This window comes from Rattus norvegicus, chromosome 20 (genome assembly GCF_036323735.1).
Source record: "Rattus norvegicus strain BN/NHsdMcwi chromosome 20, GRCr8, whole genome shotgun sequence".
NCBI classification, from domain to species: domain Eukaryota; kingdom Metazoa; phylum Chordata; class Mammalia; order Rodentia; family Muridae; genus Rattus; species Rattus norvegicus.
This window is the reverse complement of record NC_086038.1, coordinates 5,055,607-5,072,940: the sequence shown is the minus strand read 5'-3', so window position 1 is coordinate 5,072,940 and position 17,334 is coordinate 5,055,607. Positions and strand designations below refer to the sequence as shown.

General features: G+C 50.7%; 2 protein-coding genes across 7 annotated transcripts in view; both read right to left on the bottom strand.

Moving 5' to 3' along the window:
• Positions 1-3,518: 3,518 nt before the first annotated feature.
• Zbtb9 (zinc finger and BTB domain containing 9) lies at positions 3,519-13,645 on the bottom strand. Of its 4 annotated transcripts, none has more exons than XM_017601590.3 (2): positions 13,490-13,645; positions 3,519-13,208 (listed from the first exon to the last, which is right to left on the bottom strand). In XM_017601590.3, the coding sequence occupies exon 2, from the start codon at positions 13,204-13,206 to the stop codon at positions 11,809-11,811; it is 1,398 nt and encodes a 465-aa protein (XP_017457079.1). In that variant the 5' UTR covers positions 13,207-13,208; positions 13,490-13,645; the 3' UTR covers positions 3,519-11,808. The 4 variants fall into 4 exon arrangements, with proteins under 4 accessions (XP_017457079.1, XP_038954440.1, XP_006256184.1 ...); XM_039098512.2 differs by having other exon boundaries at positions 13,389-13,621; XM_006256122.4 differs by having other exon boundaries at positions 3,519-13,245; positions 13,389-13,620.
• A 776-nt stretch (positions 13,646-14,421) lies between these two features.
• Positions 14,422-17,334, bottom strand: part of Syngap1 (synaptic Ras GTPase activating protein 1) — a 30,294-nt gene continuing 27,381 nt past the window's right edge. For 2 of the 3 annotated variants that reach the window (NM_181092.5, NM_001113409.3), the window contains one exon: positions 14,422-16,336. In NM_181092.5, coding sequence (NP_851606.3) covers positions 16,295-16,336 — 42 coding nt within the window. In that variant the 3' untranslated portion in view covers positions 14,422-16,294. Of the gene's footprint in view, positions 16,338-17,334 lie in introns of all 3 variants that reach the window. The other variant, NR_144519.1, reaches the window with a different exon arrangement.

Sequence of the window (17,334 nt, the reverse complement as noted above, 5' to 3'; positions counted from 1 at the left end):
TATCCGCACGGATATTACTCGTACATTCGCCCGCGTGTATGCCTGCACACTACATGTGTACCTGGTGCCAGAGGCAGCCAGAAGAGGACATTAAGTCCCCTGGGACTAAGTTACATTTTCGAGTCACTATGTGTGCGGTAGGAATGGAACCAGCAACCTCTGGAGGAAAAGCCAGTGCTCCTGACCACCAGTCGTCTCACCAGCCTGATCTGTTAGATAAGGCTTTTGAATTTCAACTATACTTATTTCATGTGCATTGGTGTTCTGCCTGTCTACATGCCCATGTGAGGGCGTCAGGTCCTCTGCAACTGGAGTTTGCAGACTGTTGTGAGCTGCCATGTGGGTGCTGGGAACTGAACCTGGGTCTTCAGGAAGTGAAGCCAGTGCTCTTAACCACTGGGCCACCTCTTCAGCTCCCTTTAAGATTTCTTTTTATGGGGTTGGGGATTTAACTCAGTGGTAGAGCGCTTGCCTAGGAAGCGCAAGGCCCTGGGTTCGGTCCCCAGCTCCGAAAAAAAGAACCAAAAAAAAAAAGATTTCTTTTTATTCATGTGCATGCATTTGGGAGTATATTACTGTGCCTGTGCGGGGCCCACAAAGGCCAAAAGAGGGCATCAGACCTTCTGGAGCTAGAGTTACAGGTGGTGGTGGGCTGTTTGATGTGGGTGCTGGGAACTGAACTCAGGTCCTTCGCCAGAGCAGCCAACACACTTAACTGCAGAGCTGTCTCTCCAGGCTCTGTTGTTAAAAGATTTCTTTTTGATTAGGTGGACAGGTGTGTGTGTGTGTGTGTGTGTGTGTGTCTGTGTGTGTCTGTGTGTGTCTGTGTGTGTCTGTATGTGTGTGTCTCTCTGTGTCTGTGTGTCTCTCTGTGTGTCTCTGTCTCTGTGTCTATGTGTATGTATCTGTGTGTGTGTCTATGTGTGTCTGTGTGTATGTATCTATGTGTGTATCTGTGTGTGTCTGTATGTGTGTGTGTGTATCTGTGTGTGTCTGTCTGTGTGTGTGTGTCTATATGTGTGTGTGTGTCTGTGTGTGTATCTATGTGTGTATCTGTGTGTGTCTCTGTGTGTCTGTGTGTCTCTGTGTGTGTGTGTGTATGTGTGTGTCTCTGTGTGTGTCTCTGTGTGTGTCTGTGTGTGTGTGTGTCTCTGTGTGTGTCTGTGTGTGTGTGTGTGTCTCTGTGTGTGTCTGTGTGTCTGTGTGTGTCTCTGTGTGTGTGTGTGTGTGTCTGTGTCTGTGTCTGTGTGTGTGTGTGCATTCGAGATTTCAGATTCCCTAGGAAGAATTTTGCCCTGAAATCCCCTGGAGCTGGAGATCCAGGGCTTGGGTGCCGGGAACTGAACTCATGTTCTCTGCAAGTGTTGTTCTTAAGCACTGAGCCATGTCTGCAGCTCTTGGGAATTCTGTTTGTAGTTTTGGTTTCTGAGACACCGTTTCTCTGTGTAGCTGTGGCTGTCCTGGAACTCACTCTGTAGAGCAGGCTGGCCTCAGACTCACATTGAGTCTCCCCCTGCCTCTGTCTCCTGAGTGCGGGGATTAAAGTTGTGGCCACCACACTTGGCCTCCTGACAGCCCTTAGCCATGTATTGTGCTGACTGTCGACAGCGTAGTGCCTTACCCCTGAAGCTCCAGTGGCCTTCTGTGTCTGTCTCTTATGTAACTCAGCCAATTCCTTTCCACATGATTTCACTTCTCCATAGACTTGATACACACTCATAAAAGTGAATTTGACAGAACCCCATAATAACCTAAGATGGTCTATCCCAGGGTCACCAACCCAAGCTCATAATCTGAAATCAGAGAGCACACAGGGCCCGTGCCTTTAATCCCAGCACTCAGGGCAGAGTCAGGTGGATCCAAGTGAATATGAGGCCAGCCTGGTCTACATGGTGAGTTCCAGGCTAGTCAGAGCTACACAATGAGACTTTATCTTGGGGCAATCAATGGGGGCATACACAAGGAATTAATCCTCTGTGAGTTAAGAGTTTGCTTGTGGGGCTGGAGAGGTGGCTCAGTGGTTAGGAGCAGAGTCCTGAGTTCAAATCCCAGCAACCACATGGTGGCTCACAACCATCTGTAATGAGATCTGATGCCCTCTCCTGGTGTGTCTGAAGACAGCTACGGTGTACTCATAAATAATAAATAAATCTTTAAAAAAAAAAAGAGTTTGCTTGTACAACAAGTGAAAAGTTGAAACTGCGCAAAGCACTTCAGAATCCCAAGGTGTGACAACGGCTGGGCCTCGTGAGCACACCTGTGCTCTAGCACTCGGCACAAGGTCACCCTGCAAGGTCACCTGCTACACTGCAAGTCTAAGTCGGGACTGGGTCACCTGCCTCCCACGAAAGAAGAGATAAGGCGGGTAAGGGGGGGAGGTGGGGCTGTCTCATGTATAAGCAGGGGGGAGGGGGGAGGGGAGGAGGAGAGGAGGAAGAAGGGAAGCGCTGTTTACAAGTTAGTTCAACAACTATTTCCGGCACTGACTGGCACCGGGCGCCATTCCTGACTCAGAACAAGAGCAGAGAAGAGGCTATGGCTAAAGATCTTCCAGCGCTGACCTGGGACAAGAAATCTCAGTGTCGGGAAATAAATCCCAAAATAGACCAAGAAAGACCAAATCCTCTGCTGACACACCGGACAAACTTAAGTCAAAGGCGGTGGGGACGTCTGAGACTCAGAAAGAAACTCAGGTTTCCCACGGAGCATGGAAGCCCAGACAGATGGCACTTCTCAGTAACTACAGAAATCAGAAGGCAAGGGGTGTGCACGTCTTCATGGCTGCTGTGGTGTTGGGGACAGTGCCCAGAGCTTGGAATCCGCTAGGGCAAGTTCTACCACGGATTGACACACCTAGTCCTTCATGGTTCTTACAGGAAGTGTCTGGCAACTCGGGCTACCACCCCAAACTAACACGCCACTTCAGGGTGGGTGTAACCTGAACACCGTAGCAGTCAAACTTTAGGTAGCTTTAAAAACACGGATCTAGACTGGGTACTTTAGGAAGTATAATATTGTAGTTCTTTTAAAAACTCCATTATTTTATTTTGTATGTGGATGTTTGGCCTGTATGTATGTCTGTGCACCGTCTGCATGCCTGGTGCCCTTGGAGGCCGGAAGAGGGACTCACATACTCTGGGGACTGGAGTCAGAGGCAGTTATGAGCCACCGTGTACTGGGATTAAAGGCCACCTGCAGCTTTTCTTTTTTTTTTTTCTTTTTTTTTTTTTTGGTTCTTTTCTTTCAGAGCTGGGGACCGAACCCAGGGCCTTGCGCTTCCTAGGTAAGCGCTCTACCACTGAGCTAAATCCCCAGCCCCCACCTGCAGCTTTTCACGAGTAGTGCTTGGGATCTGAACTCAGGTCCTCACACTAGCACAGCACTCCCACAACCCATAGCACTCTCCCCCACCCCCACCCCCACCCCCACCCCCACCCCCACCCCCACCCCCACCCTCACCCCCACCCCCACCCTCACCCCCACCCCCACCCGAGTCATCTCTGTGGCCATTAACATTCTTTCTTTTTAGATTTATTTATTTTATGTGTGCAAGTACACTGTCGCTGTCTTCAGACACACCAGAAGAGGGCATCGGATCCCATTACAGATGGTTGTGAGCCACCGTGTGGTTGCTGGCATTTGAACTCAGGACCTCTGGAAGAGCAGTTGGCACTCTTAACCGCCGAGCCATCTCCCTGGCCGCCAGCCATGAACATTCTTTTGTGTGCTTGTTTTTTTTTTTTTTTTTTTTGTTCTTTTTTTCGGAGCTGGGGACCGAACCCAGGCCCTTGCGCTTCCTAGGTAAGCGCTCTACCACTGAGCTAAATCCCCAGCCCCCTCCTTTCCCCTCTTGCAAAGTGCTTTTGTGTCAAGCTGAGCTGCCTGTGCTCCGTTTCAGCCTTGCTTGTTGACTTGTCCTGCTTCCTGGTCCCAGACATTTCCTCTGTGTTAGCTCTGAAGGCCTCGTCGTTTTTCACTGTGGATATTTTTGGCAATACTAACTCCTATGTGGCGGTGGCATTTTTCTGCAAGTGGAGCTTGTCTTTTTGTGATGGAGCAGCCACTGGCGCTTATGCCTTCCTCCATTCGTTCACCGAGGGGCTCTTTTTCTTTCTCTTAAATTCCAGCTAATACAGTTTACCATTTTTATCCATTTCGTCTGTGTACAGTCCTGACGTTGAGCAGTGTTCGCACAGCTGTGGAATTATCCCCACCATCCACCCACCTCCAGGGCTTTGTCCTCTGCTGAAACAGAAGCCGCACACCTAGGAGCCAAAAGCCCTCACACTCGTCGCCGGCCGGCATGCACGGTGCTTGGTCTTCTAGGAGTGTAGACAACCTCTGCAGGTCTTCAAGGACGACCGTCACAAAGCCAGTTGCAAAAGGAAATCATCTGTCCTTGCGTGGCTGGTTCAGCCCCTGCAGCATAATACTTCAGTGGTCCGTAGTGTCATGGAGTGTGTCAGAGTTCCCTTCACATCTGTGACAGTTAATCTAGCCAACACGCTAGGATTTAGAATTAGCTGGGACAGGAGCCTGACGCTGTCCAGGGAAGTGCTACTGACATGGGAAGTAACCTGGTGTAGGCGGTGTCATTTCATAGGGTGAAGTTCTCATCTCGAGGAATAACAGAACCCACCTCTCCTTGCTCCAACTGCAGTGCAGCATCCAGATGCCTTGTCCTGTCTCCCACCCCACTCCCCCAGGAAGATGGACTTTGTCTTCTCAGATTGGAAGCCAAAAACAAACCTGTAGGTTGCCAGGTATTTGGTCACAGCAACAAGAAAAGCGCCGTACCATTTGGGTGTGGGACTGAGCCACGAGTGCCACACTGGAGGTGGAAGCAGGACCAGGAGTTCAAGGCCACCCTTGGTTACCCGGTGAGCTCGAGGTCAGCCTGAACTGCACGGGGCTATCAGGAGGGTGAGCAGTTTCCACGGTGTATGTGTGGCACAGCCATGTGCCACGTAAGCGCTTCTTCAGCCACACAGGCTCGCACATTCCACACCGCACTCAGGTTTGCATAAGCACTCTCCAGTGTTCCTACACTAACACTCCTGAGAGCTCAGGGAAAGAAGTACACGCCATACAGGGGGACAGGGGTCTGTCGAGACAAAGGTGCTGCTGCTGAGGCTGACGACCTGAGTTTGAGCTCTGCACTGACGTGGCTGCAGAAGAGAAATGACTCTGCGAGCTGTGCTGACCTCCACATGCAAGCAGCATGTGCACGTGCACTCGCGCATGCACACACACACACACACACACACACACACACACACACACACACACACAGAATTTAAGAATACATGTCTTGGGGGCTGGAGAGGTGGTTCAACGGTTAAGAGCACTGACTGCTCTTCCAGAGGTCCTGAGTTCAATTCCCAGCAATCACATGATGGCTCACAACCATCTGTAATGAGATCCGATGCCCTCTTCTGGTGTGTCTTAAGAGAGTGACAGTGCACACATACATAAATAAGTCTTAAAAAATATATGCCTTGGTTGGGGATTTAGCTCAGTGGTAGAGCGCTTGCCTAGGAAGCGCAAGGCCCTGGGTTCGGTCCCCAGCTCCGAAAAAAAAAAGAACAACAACAACAACAACAAAAAAAAAATATATATATATATATATGCCTTGTATATCAAGTGTGATTAAGGGGTCAAGGGTCACATGACCTCTTGAGCTTTGCCGTGAAGGACATAGGTATATTATCCAAGTCACTTTTCAGGAAAGCACTGATCTCTCGGGGTTATGTTTCGGAAAGGGATCTGGCATAAGTTTCTTTTCTTTTTGTTCTTATGCAGTGCTGTATAGCCCAGGCTGCCCTTAAATGCCCAGTGTAGCTGAAGCTGACTTTGAATTACTGCTCCTCCTATGTCACTGTGTTCATCTCAGCCCAACATTTTCAATCTATTCCTGCTGTTTTACTTATTTATTTATTTTTTTTACTTTTGTCTTTTCGAGGCAGGTTTCTCTGTGTAGCCCTGAATGACCTGGAACACACTCTGTAGACCAGGCTGGTCTTGAACTCAGCTCTTCCCGCCTCTGCCTCCAAAGTGCTGGGATCAAAGGTGTGTGTCACCACTGCTGGACTTATCTATATTTAAGTTTTCATTTATGTGTATAGGTGTCTCTTCTGCTTGATATCTGTGCACCGTGTACATGCCTGGTACCCTAGGAGGTCAGAAGAAGCAGCTGAGTCCCCTGGATCTGGAGTTATAGGCAGTTGTGAGCCATCATGTGGGTGCTGGGCATCGAACCTGAGTTGTCTGTGAGAGCAGGGAGTGTTAATAGCCAAGTCACCTCTCCAGCCCCAATTTAATTTTTCCATGCAACTAACAGGTAAAACTGCTGAGGGGCTCAGCAAAAATGTGTCCAGAACAAAAAGACATTATCAGGTAATGATTAAAAAGTTTGTGTCGGGGGGTTGGGGATTTAGCTCAGTGGTAGAGCGCTTGCCTAGCAAGCGCTAAGGCCCTGGGTTCGGTCCCCAGCTCCAAAAAAAAAGAAAAAGGAAAAAAAAAAAAAGTTTGTGTCGGGGGGCTGGAGAGATGGCTCAGAGGTTAAGAGCACTCACTGTCTGTTCTTCCAGAGGTCCTGAATTCAATTCCCAGCAACCACATGGTGGCTCACAACCATCTATATTCAGGTCTGGTGCCCTCTTCTGGCCTGCAAGCATACATGCAGGCAGAAAGCTGTATGATGTATACATAATAAATAAATAAATGTTTAATAAATAAAAAAAAAGTTTGTGTCGGGGCTGGAGAGATGGCTCAGTGGTTAAGAGCATTGATGCTCTTCCAGAGGTCCTCAGTTCAAATCCCAGCAACCACATGGTAGCTCTCAATCATCTGTAGTGGGATCCGATGCCCTCCTCCGATGTGTCTGAAGACAGCTAGCGTACTCATATACATTAAAAATAAATATTTAAAAAAGTTTGTGTCATAGGATAACCAAGCATCATAAAGACTAAAAGAGGCATGGGGTTGTACACCTTTAATCCCAGCACTTGGGAGGCAGAGACAGGAGGATCTCTGTAGGAGGTTCCTGACCAGCACGGTCTACAAATCAAGTTCTAGCACAGCCAGAGACTCTCAAAACAAAGACTGACCCTGCTTTAAAGTTCACAGGCTGAATGGAGGTAGCTGGGCAGACTCAACCTTTCTTCAACACGTAAATGCTACCTACATACATGGAGGTGTTCTGCAGTGCTAAATACTGGCTGCTCCCGGAGACCACATGTAGACCCATGTAATGCTATGTGACCTTGCCCCCCAAGTTATCCCTGACCTGTGAATAAAGATGTTGACAGCATATAGCTGGACAGAAGAGGCATGGGTAGCGTTGAGGGTTCCTGGGCTTGGAGTCAGGGGAACCATGAGGTGGGAGAGGAGGTGACATAGAGGAGAAAGTGTCATGGGGTAAGAATCTTACAAAAATGGGTTGGCTAACTGGAGTTAAGAGCAGTCCAGACAAAACATGGCAAATTATATCCTGAAGTTATTGACTGGGAAGTAGATGTAATAGCATGAAGGGTAGATATCCGCCCAGCTCTTATGCTGACTAAGGCTTATTGTAAATATAAGGGTTGTGTGTGTGTGTTCTACCTGGGAACTAAATGGTTAAAGGCAGGGTAGAAACCACGGTTTAAGATTAAAAACTTCTATGACATTGAGGTTTGAAAGCCTCAACTGAGGTGTGGACTAGGTGCTCTAGCTGAGTCTAGACGTAAACCTGAAAGTTTGCCTGAGATTTATTTTGTGGACCTTTTTCACTTGCTAGGCTAGAACCTACCACTAACTGACATCCCCCAACTCACGCCTAAAGTGGAAATTTCTGGTTTCTTTGGAGGCTCAGTTGTGTCGTGTGATGTTTTTCTGGAAACTGTCTAATGAGAGGATGTTTTGCTCAGACATGTGGGAGGGTGTTTTGCTGAGGACACATGGTATTTTTCTGGAAGCTGCCTGGAGCAAGGGCATGTGATATTTTGCTAGAGCGGACACTTAAGAGGACACACATTTGGAAAGGGTCTAGATATAACACAACAGACCACGGGCGACGCTGTGTGGTATTGGTTCGCCTTGCCACTCTTGGCTGCTCTTCCTTGGGCTTCGCTGATGATGCTGGGGCATTGGTTAGCCTTGCCTTCTTTGCTGATCATCGAGTTTGTAGAGAGAAACACACCAAAGAGCTGCTGCTGGATCTTGCTGCTTCCAAGGACTCGGGGTGACTGGCAGAGCCTCATGGTCTCTTCTGGATCAAACTGCCACTGCTGACTTGTGAACGGTGTTTGTGAGTGATCGAGCTACGGCTGCTGATTCCTACAGACTGAACTGGTAACATCCTGACAATGAAGACTGGAACTGCCCAAAAGAACTATTTCTAAACAGGTCCACATTCCCCTTTTGGCCTATTAACCTTTCCTTTCCACTACCTCTGGTGGGTGGTGGGCTAGAAGGGAGGTTAAAGCCTTTAAGAAACCTTATTAAAGTAGGTTTTGAAAAAAATCTAAGGGCTGGAGAGATGGCTCAGTGGTTAAGAGCACCGACTGCTCTTCCAGAGGTCCTGAGTTCAAATCCCAGCAACCACATGGTGGCTCACAACCATCTGTAATGCGTTCTGATGCCCTCTTCTGGTGTGTCTGAGGACAGCTACGGTGTGCTCATATAAATAAAATAAACAAATCTTTAAAAAAAAAAAAGAAGAAGAAAAAAAAATCTAAGCCTATGCTCGCCTGAGAAATTTATTTTCAGTCCAGTGCCACAAGAACAAGATTCATCTGGGCTTGTCGCTCACGTGTGAGACTCATAATTGGAAGTGTGAGGGTCTGGATTCAATCCCTAGCACCAAAACCAATCAAACAAAAAACCACCAAACAACAACAACAAAACCAAAACTAGACACTAGGTGATGATGGCCCATGCCTTTTAATCCCAGCACTCATGGGAGAGGCAGAAGCAGGTTCATACTCTGAGTTCGAGGCCAGCCTGGTCTACAGAATGAATTCCAGGACAGCCAGGGCTATACAGAGAAACCCTGTCTTGAAAAAAACAAAATGAATACATAGATACATTATGTAGGGAGCAGCTAAAGATGGCGCCGACATCCGGTGGTCGTTTGTGGTAAACACCCACAGTGCATGTGTTGGCATACCCCCAGCACCTACAAGGCCAGGGTGATATTCATGCTAAATAGGTATTTCATACTCCACCAATCCCCAGTGGACAAATTTACAGCCACAGCCTGTCTTGTATTTAAGGCGAGTGCCTTTGTTCCCCGGGGTCCCCGTATTAACAATTAGGTGTTCCTGCAATAAAGGCTGTTAAGAAGAGTCCGACGGTGTTGCGTCTTCCTTGCTGGTCAGGGTGGGCGCTTCAACATTAAAATCTGTTCTGTTGGGCTGGAGAGATGGCTCAGTGGTTAGAGCACTGACTGCTCTTCCAGAGGTCCCTGAGTTCAATTCCCAGCAACCACATGGTGGCTCACAACCATCTGTAATGAGATCTGATGCCCTCTTCTGGTGAGTCTGCAGACAGTTAAGGTGTACTTATATATAATAAATAAATAAATCTTAAAAAACAAATCTGGGGGCTGGGGATTTAGCTCAGTGGTAGAGCGCTTACCTAGGAAGCGCAAGGCCCTGGGTTCGGTCCCCAGCTCCGAAAAAAAGAACCAAAAAAAAAAAAGAAAAAGAAAAAACAAATCTGTTGTTTGTATTTTCTAATTGTGACTGAACTTGCAACCCTGGACATGTAATGAAAAATCAAACACATAATCTGTACTTCCTGGATAATCATTAATCCACCTGTGTTCTGTGAAACCTATATAAATATGGAGGCACCTGATTGCTAGTCAGTCAGAGCTGTGAAATTCCCTAGGATCCCATGCCTGACTCCCTCCCTCCCTGCAACCACTCCTTATCTCCTGTGCAGGCTGCCCTGTGGCCCCCAGCAGGTTCTCACTTTCTACCATGTGGGTTCTGGGGCACAAACTCGAGGTGTCAGGCTTGTCAGTAGGTGCCTGCTCAACCCTCTGGTCAGACCAACACCTGGCTTTTTCCCATGAGTGCTAGGATCTGAACTGAGGTCTTCATGTTTGGGCAGTGAGAGCTCTTATTCACTGAGACACTGTCCCAGTGAGGGAAAATCAGGGGCTAGCACTCTGCTCTCTGTTCTAAGTATTTATAGAATAAATTAAAAAGTGCCATCCAACACTACGCATACTGCCAAGAAGTTAGGAAATAATTTAAGCTAATATCATGTGACACGAAGCCTTTCAAAAAGTGGACATAAGCCAGACCTGTCAGTAAGTGCTTGTAATCCTAGTATTGAAGGGGTTGCAGGAGGATCATGAGTTTGAGGCCAGTCTGGGCTAGACGGAAAGACAAGGTCTCAACAAACCAAGACAGAGAACCGAGCAGGAGCAGGTCAGACTCTGGAACAATAGCTAACTTACCTGAGGTTCCGGCGGGACCCGAGTCTGGGACAGCACTGTCCGTCACGTCTCTGTGAAACCACCTCACTCTTCTCCCAGCCATGTAACTGGATGCAAAAGGAACACACGCAGCTCCCGCACATCCGCTCTCACATCTCTTGCACATAAATTACTCAGTCCAGCCTACTGTCAGTTTAGATTGCGGGGCAGTTTATTATAATTTAAATTCCCCTTCACCTCCATTCTATCTACCCCTCTACCTCTACAAAGGTGTTGTTTCTACTGATGTCGGTGGGGTGGAAAAGAGAGCAGCATGGTCCCACCGTGGCTCCTCTGCAGATCCTCACCATGTGTGGGTTCAACCCTGAGATCCTCTAAGTGGGGGAAATGCCACCCTGGGAGCGCTGTAGGCCAGCTGCCACCTCTTGAGTTCCTGGGTCACATCTGTCATTGTGATTAGTGGTAGTGAAAGACAAGGTGAAGGCCTCTGAGGGAGGACCCTCTGCGATGGGCTTTCAGAGTAACCTGTGAAATGCTCAGTTTGCTAAAGTGCTCGAGTACTATTTATCCCCCTCAAGATAGGGTCTCGCCGAGCGCAGCCCTGGCTGGCCTTGAACTTGAAGAGATCCACCTGCCTCTGCCTCCCATGTGCTGTGATTAAATGTGTGCAGGACACTTGCTTCATGTTCAAGTACTTTTTTTTTTTAATGTATGAATGCTCTGTCTGCATGTACGCCTGCAGGCCAGAAGAGGGCGTCAGATCCCATTACAGATGGTTGTGAGCCACCATGCGGCTACTGGGATTTGAACTCAGGACCTCTGGAAGAGCAGTCAGTGCCCGAGCCACCTCTCCAGTCATTTTTAAAAGGATATTTGGGAAAGGTGTCTCCTGGTGAGAAAAGAAAAGTACAACTTTAAAAAGCTTCTGGAAAGAAATGACAGAAAGTACAGAGTCGGGATACCGTTGACAGTGAGGCAGAGGCCGCTCAGAGCTGAGTCTGACAATTACTTGAGCTCTGAATCAAATGTTTTCCTAGTTGGAGACCAGCTCCCTCACCTCCTCATGAAGATGAGGATAGAGTTACTGGGTCATTTTGCTCCATCTCTTCTCTTGCTAATATAACCTGAGGTCAGCAGTTCCTTCACTGGCTATCAATACAAAAAGGGCCATTCCGGTTGAGTGATCAGAAGCATGACCTTCCTACAGGACTTCCAAATATACCAGGGTGAGGCCCATCCCCAAGAGTAAGGGGTTCACAACATGACATATATAATCTCTTGGAAGGACCACACGATCCAGGACTGAGGTGGTGGAAGGTAAGTCCGTCAGCAGCAGTGGCTATCTTGTCCTAGAAATCACTACAGAGCATCGGTAGTCATTTGTAAGTCCAGTGGTAAGTGGGCCAGCCCTGGCCCTTGCATAAGTCCCGGTGTCGAAGGAAGAAAGCCTGGACCCGGAACCGGCGGCCACAATGGGGACACGCGTGCAGAGCTCTGGCGTGGGTCTTCATGTGCTCTGTCAGATGATGCTTCAGCTTGAAGCGTTTATTACAGATGCCGCAGCCGAAGGGACGAAGGCTGAAGGTCAACATGATGTGTCGGTCTCGTTTCGGCTTGACTGCAAACCGTTTTCCACACAAGCAAGCAAAGCACTTTCCATCTGCAGGGGGTGTCCCTCCTAGCTTCACAGGCCCGTGCATAGCCTGCCCTGTTCCTCCGGGTCCTCCGCCCCCTGACAAGATTTCATTCCCATGGAGATCCACTGGTTTCCAGGATGGGTCTCCTGCCCCAGACGTCTCCCCTCCTCCTGAGGACAGCAAGTATCTTAGCTCCCCATTTTCCTCAGAGTTCTCTCCAGGCAGTACTTTGGTCTTTTCCTTTGCTCCTCCAGACAGAGTCCTGCCTCCTGATGTCTCCTCCTTACACTCGACGTTTTCCTGGTTAACGTATAAGATTTGGGAAGTTTGTACGGGAGGGGCAGGAGGATCAAGTGTTGAGTTCTCATCCTCTGAAGGTTTGCTGGGAAGAGTCGATGTAGGCAACGGGTGGGATCCGCAAGCCTGGGAAACCGCTCCTGACACTCTCTCAGGCTGAGGGGTCTGAAAGGGTGGGGCTGCTGACCTCTGCTCCTCTTCCTCCTCTACTTTGACCTGAATCTGTAACATTCCTTCTAGTTCACCCCCCTCCCCTCCACTGGGGCTCTCAGGGGCAGCAGAATTCTCTGTGGAAGCGGAGGACCGCCCTGGGTTCTGGAAAGGGGAAGAGCGAATGCACCAGCCTCCTGCAGATGTTGTGGAAAGAAGTGTGAGGCTGGAGGCTCCTCCACCAGATGAAATTCCACTGGACGTTTCTAGCTCTCGAAGAATCTCTGAGCACCGATCTACTACCTGCCACATCTGAAGGCCACTGGCCACGAGGAGATGGGCAGGAAGAGCATCCAATGGCAGGTGGAGGCTTCCTGAATAGATGAGCTGAAGCAGTCCCTCGAACGCATCTGCCTCGATGACATTCGGTAAAGTGAGTCGGGGCGCATCCCCCAATAGCAGCTTGTCATGGAAGTAAGGAGAGGCAGCAGCCAACACTGCTTTGTGAGCCCTCAGTTCCCTGCCCTGAACCAGGAGGGATACATCACAGAACTTTCCCTCCAGCCTATGGCGGTTCAGGGATTCCAGCAGCGAAGAGCTATGATGAGGGAAATCAATGTGGATTGTCTGTGGGGCTGGGTTACACCTCGGAGAAGAGGGTGCGGGAGGCAAAGGAGTCGAAGCATCCATGGCTACCTCGGAGGGAGAAATAAAACCCGTGGATGAAGACTGCAGAGGAAAGAGACTAGGGTCACACAAGTTCGGGGTATGAGACCTGCCTCAAGCCGCTCCCCACCGACACTTGAAAACTCTTCAGTGACAAGTTTCTGTGTATTAGTTCCGCCCACCAAGAAACCCAGCAAAACACTAACCAGGGTTTTCACTTCCAGGCCCAGCGGAAGCCAAGTAGGGAAGGGATGGCGCCCCGCCTCGCTGGCTCAGTCGCCCTCCGCCGCCGCTCGCCCCTCCTCACCTTGCTCGGACAGGCCGGCTCCGCGAGCTCCGGCCCCACGACTTCCCACCGACACGCCCCCACCGCACGCACGACCGCGTCGGAGCTCCTCGCATCCACTGCGCCTGGCCGGCCGGAAGCTGCCGCAGTTCCGCCGGACGCCACTGCAGCCAGGCGCGGAGGGCCGGACCTGGTTTGCAGCCAATGGGAGAGCGGCGGCCTACAAGACCTCTCCTCATTGGCTGGTCAGTCGGAGGGGCGGGGCTTTGGGCGGGCGGGCTGCTGGAGCGGCGGCGAATGTTTTCCGGGATGAGCGGCCGATGAGGAGGGTGGTTCTGCGGGTTCTGGGGTGAGGGGAGTGACTGGCTCCGCAGCGCGGTGTGTGTATCCCCCCGACTCTTGCCGCGCGAGGTAGGAGATGCGGCTGTCCTCCGCGTGCACGTGGGGCAGCCAGGTCAGAAGTCTGGAGCGCACACATGCTGAGCACCCCGGGTTCTTTCCTCCATTTCGCAGACAAGCGTCCTCACAATTAAACCCTATGTCGAGAGGGTTTTGCACTTGGAGTCTTTCGGGCGTTAAAAGCCGGTTCCCAGCCTCAGCGCCTTTGGGTCGAGTGTCCGGCGGGTAGAGAACGGGGGTAGGAGTTTCACCAGAAAGGCCCTGCCGTATATAGTTTTCCTGACTCGAGCAGTGTGTAGTGGAAGAAGACATGATTTTGTTTTACTTTTTCTCCCCCAAAGTAGTCCCTGTCAGCCTTCAGGTGGTTCTGGAGACCCCAGGCTAAAAAATCAGCCCCCCCCCCCGCGACAGACGCTTTTTTAGTCCCAGGAGGCAGAGGCAGGCGGATCTTGCTAGTTCAAGGCCACCCTGGTCTACAGAGTGAGTTCCAAGACAGCCCAGAACCACACAGAGACCCTGTCTTGAAAAACCAAAAATAAAAGTCAGCCCAGCGATAAAAGAACAATCTCCGTTTATTAAACATGATTTTTCTGTTTCACCACACACTCCAGAAAAAAAAAGGGAAATGGACCCGGGAGTGGGAGAAAAGAGGGGGTGTGGGGGGATGGGGGTGGGGACCAAGAGTCTGGGAGCAGGAGCAGAAAGGAGAACGAGTAAACAAACAGCAAAAAAAATGAGTAAGAAGATCTTCTCCCTACTCTTAAGGTGGTGGGTGGGGAAGGAAATGAGGGGTGGGGCTAGGGAGCCAGGAAGCTCTGTACAGAGGGGTCGCCTCCCAGCCCCCCACCCCAATTATGTACAGTACAAACCCCAGATAATTACAACAGCCAAAGAGGAGGGAGGAGGTCCAAGGGTAAGGCCTGATGTAGGGAAGCAGAGGAGAGGGAATGGGATAAAATTTCACATATTTACAACTTTTATATAAGTATAAATTTGGCCCCGGCTGGGTGGGTGTATGTAGAGGGGTAAGTTTGAAGGAGAGCTGTTCATACAAAAGAAAGGTCGAGTCTGGAGTCTGGGAAGAATTCTCAATACCAAACGCAAGAAGGGGTGAAGAGACAAGGCTGGGTAGAGGGCAGCAGTCAGAGAAGAGGGGTACCCAGGAGGGGTTTCTCCCCTTCATGGTTTACCCACCCAGACCCCATCCATCCTACCTCCCCTGTTCCGCCAGAGAGCTATGTACAGAAAACACCGAAAAAGCGTGGAGCTGGCGGGAGGGAGGGAGACTGGGTGAGGGGGAGGGTGAGAGGGAAGCCCAGCCCTGTCCTACCTCCCCCAGGGGACAGAGTCATGTAAGGGGGCCCCCAAACACCCATCCTCCAACACAGGTCCCCCCATCCTGGGGGAGAGAGACATGGCTTTTCCTAGAGTAAGTTCCCCCCTCCCCATGGGAGTAGAGACAAGAGAGGGAAGGGGTAGAGGACTGGCTGTGTGTCGGAGTAGGGCAGATCAGCTAATCTGTCCTCTACGACCCAACACACATGGCCTCCTAAACCCTAACCCCCTCATCCGAACCTCAATTCCACCCCACCCAACACACTGGGGGAGGGGGGGGCATAAGCCCCCTCACCCCGCTCTGGGACCAGCCAAGAGCAGATCAGGTGTGGGAAGAAGGGGAGGCAACTCCCATTCCCCCCTTGCCGCCCCCTCCCTGCCCCGGTGGCCCCCTCCACCCCATCTGGGTTCTGGGTGGGGAGAGTTAATGTAAGAGTGGAAAGAGGAGAAGGAGTTGTGCGTGCTGAGCCCCCCCAGACGCTCCTGAGAAATCAAGGGGTAATAGGGCCCCCTCACCCGGGGTCCCCTCCCCATAACAAGGGGGGCAGGGGAGGCCAAAATGGGGTGGTAGAGGGGGGTTATAGATTGTCAGCTCTGGTTACTGCTAAAAAAATCACCCTGAAGTTGAAAGTTTGGAGGTGCCACACCCCCAGTGTGGGGGTGAGGGTCTGTCCCCCAGTGCTCAGGGGAACTGTGAGGCAGAGGATGGGGATAGCACCCCAGAGTGAAGGGGTCTGTGTGGGGTAGGTGGTGTCCTGGGGTGAGAGGGCAGCTGAGGGTCCCACTCTCCCTCCTGGAATGGAGCAGTGGGGTTGACAGATGGGTGCCCCAAGGAGGCGTTAAGGGAGACAATCCCGCTGTCCCTTGGTGACGTCCAGTCCTGGTGGTTGGTGATGTTCCAGGGTCGGGTGCACTGGGAAGGAGGTCTGTGACGCTGGGTGGGCCGGGGTAGGGTGCACAGGGAAGGAGGTCTGTGATGCTGGGTGGGCTAGTGGTCTGCGGTGTTCCGGAACTCGCCGTTCTCTGTGATCTGCAGCCGGGGTGGGGGGGGTGGGGCTGGGGGGGCCAGGCCGTTCCAAGGTGGGGCCAGCGTCACACGCGGGTTTGTTGGACCCAAGGGGGGAAGCTGCCTCTCCTGCAAGACACCAAAGAGGAGAGCGCGGACTTATTGAGACGCTTCGCGGGGGCCAGGATGCTAGCCCCAAGCTGTGCTTACCTGCACCCAGCCCACTCCACAGCCGTGTCCACCCCACTCCTGTTTGATTCTCACCTCCAGGAATCCACCCCGACTCCTACCAGGAGCCTTCGAGCTACACACCAGAAAACCAGCTCAAAACCAGCTAGCTCTCACCTTCCCTCCAGTATACGCCCACTTCAGGGTCTATGTATGTAACCCACCCGGTCCCAGCCCCGCTTCCATGGAGCCCCCTCCCAGCAGCCTCCACCTAGGCAGGAATTCCAGAGCGCACTGAGGAACCAGAGGAGGCAGTATGGCAAAACCTCATTAGTGCAAACCCCTACAGATCTGCAAGTTTGTTAATAATTTGAACAAAAGCAGGCCTTGAGTTCTCCTTTATCTGTGAGGGAAAAAAAAAAGTGTGCTAAACAAATTGGTGGAAATATGTCTGTGGGAGGGGGACTTAACCTACACCAGCAGACAGACTTCATTCATTAGGCTGTGCTCCCTGAGGGCCTGTGTGGAAGGAGGCCTTGTTCAGAGTTCTACTTACTGTGTTTTGAAGACAAGCATTTCACTAAACAGACATAGTCATTCAGTTCTGTCAGCTATCAGAGTGGACCTTTCAAGTCTAACATCCCAAACTAGGCTTCGCTGTACTGCAGACAGGGTGGGGATGGGGAAGTGATGTGGAGGGACATCTTGTATGAAGACCCCTCGCACGCACACTTGGTAGGAATGACTCACAGGTTTAGAGCAGTGGTTCTCAGCCTTCCTAATGCTGCAGCCCTTTGCTACAATTCCTCATGGGGTCATCACAACCGGCGAATGATTCTGTTACTACTTCATAACTGTAATTTTGCTGCGGTTATGACTTGTACATATCGGATATGGGGCCCTGTGAAAGGCTTGTTATATCCCAAAGGGCGCAGGACCCACCAGGCATTCACTGTGC

What these genes read in the sequence shown, in the direction of transcription:
- Zbtb9 (XM_017601590.3), bottom strand. Translation starts at nt 13,206, where the DNA reads ATGGATGCTTCGACTCCTTTGCCTCCCGCACCCTCTTCTCCGAGGTGT.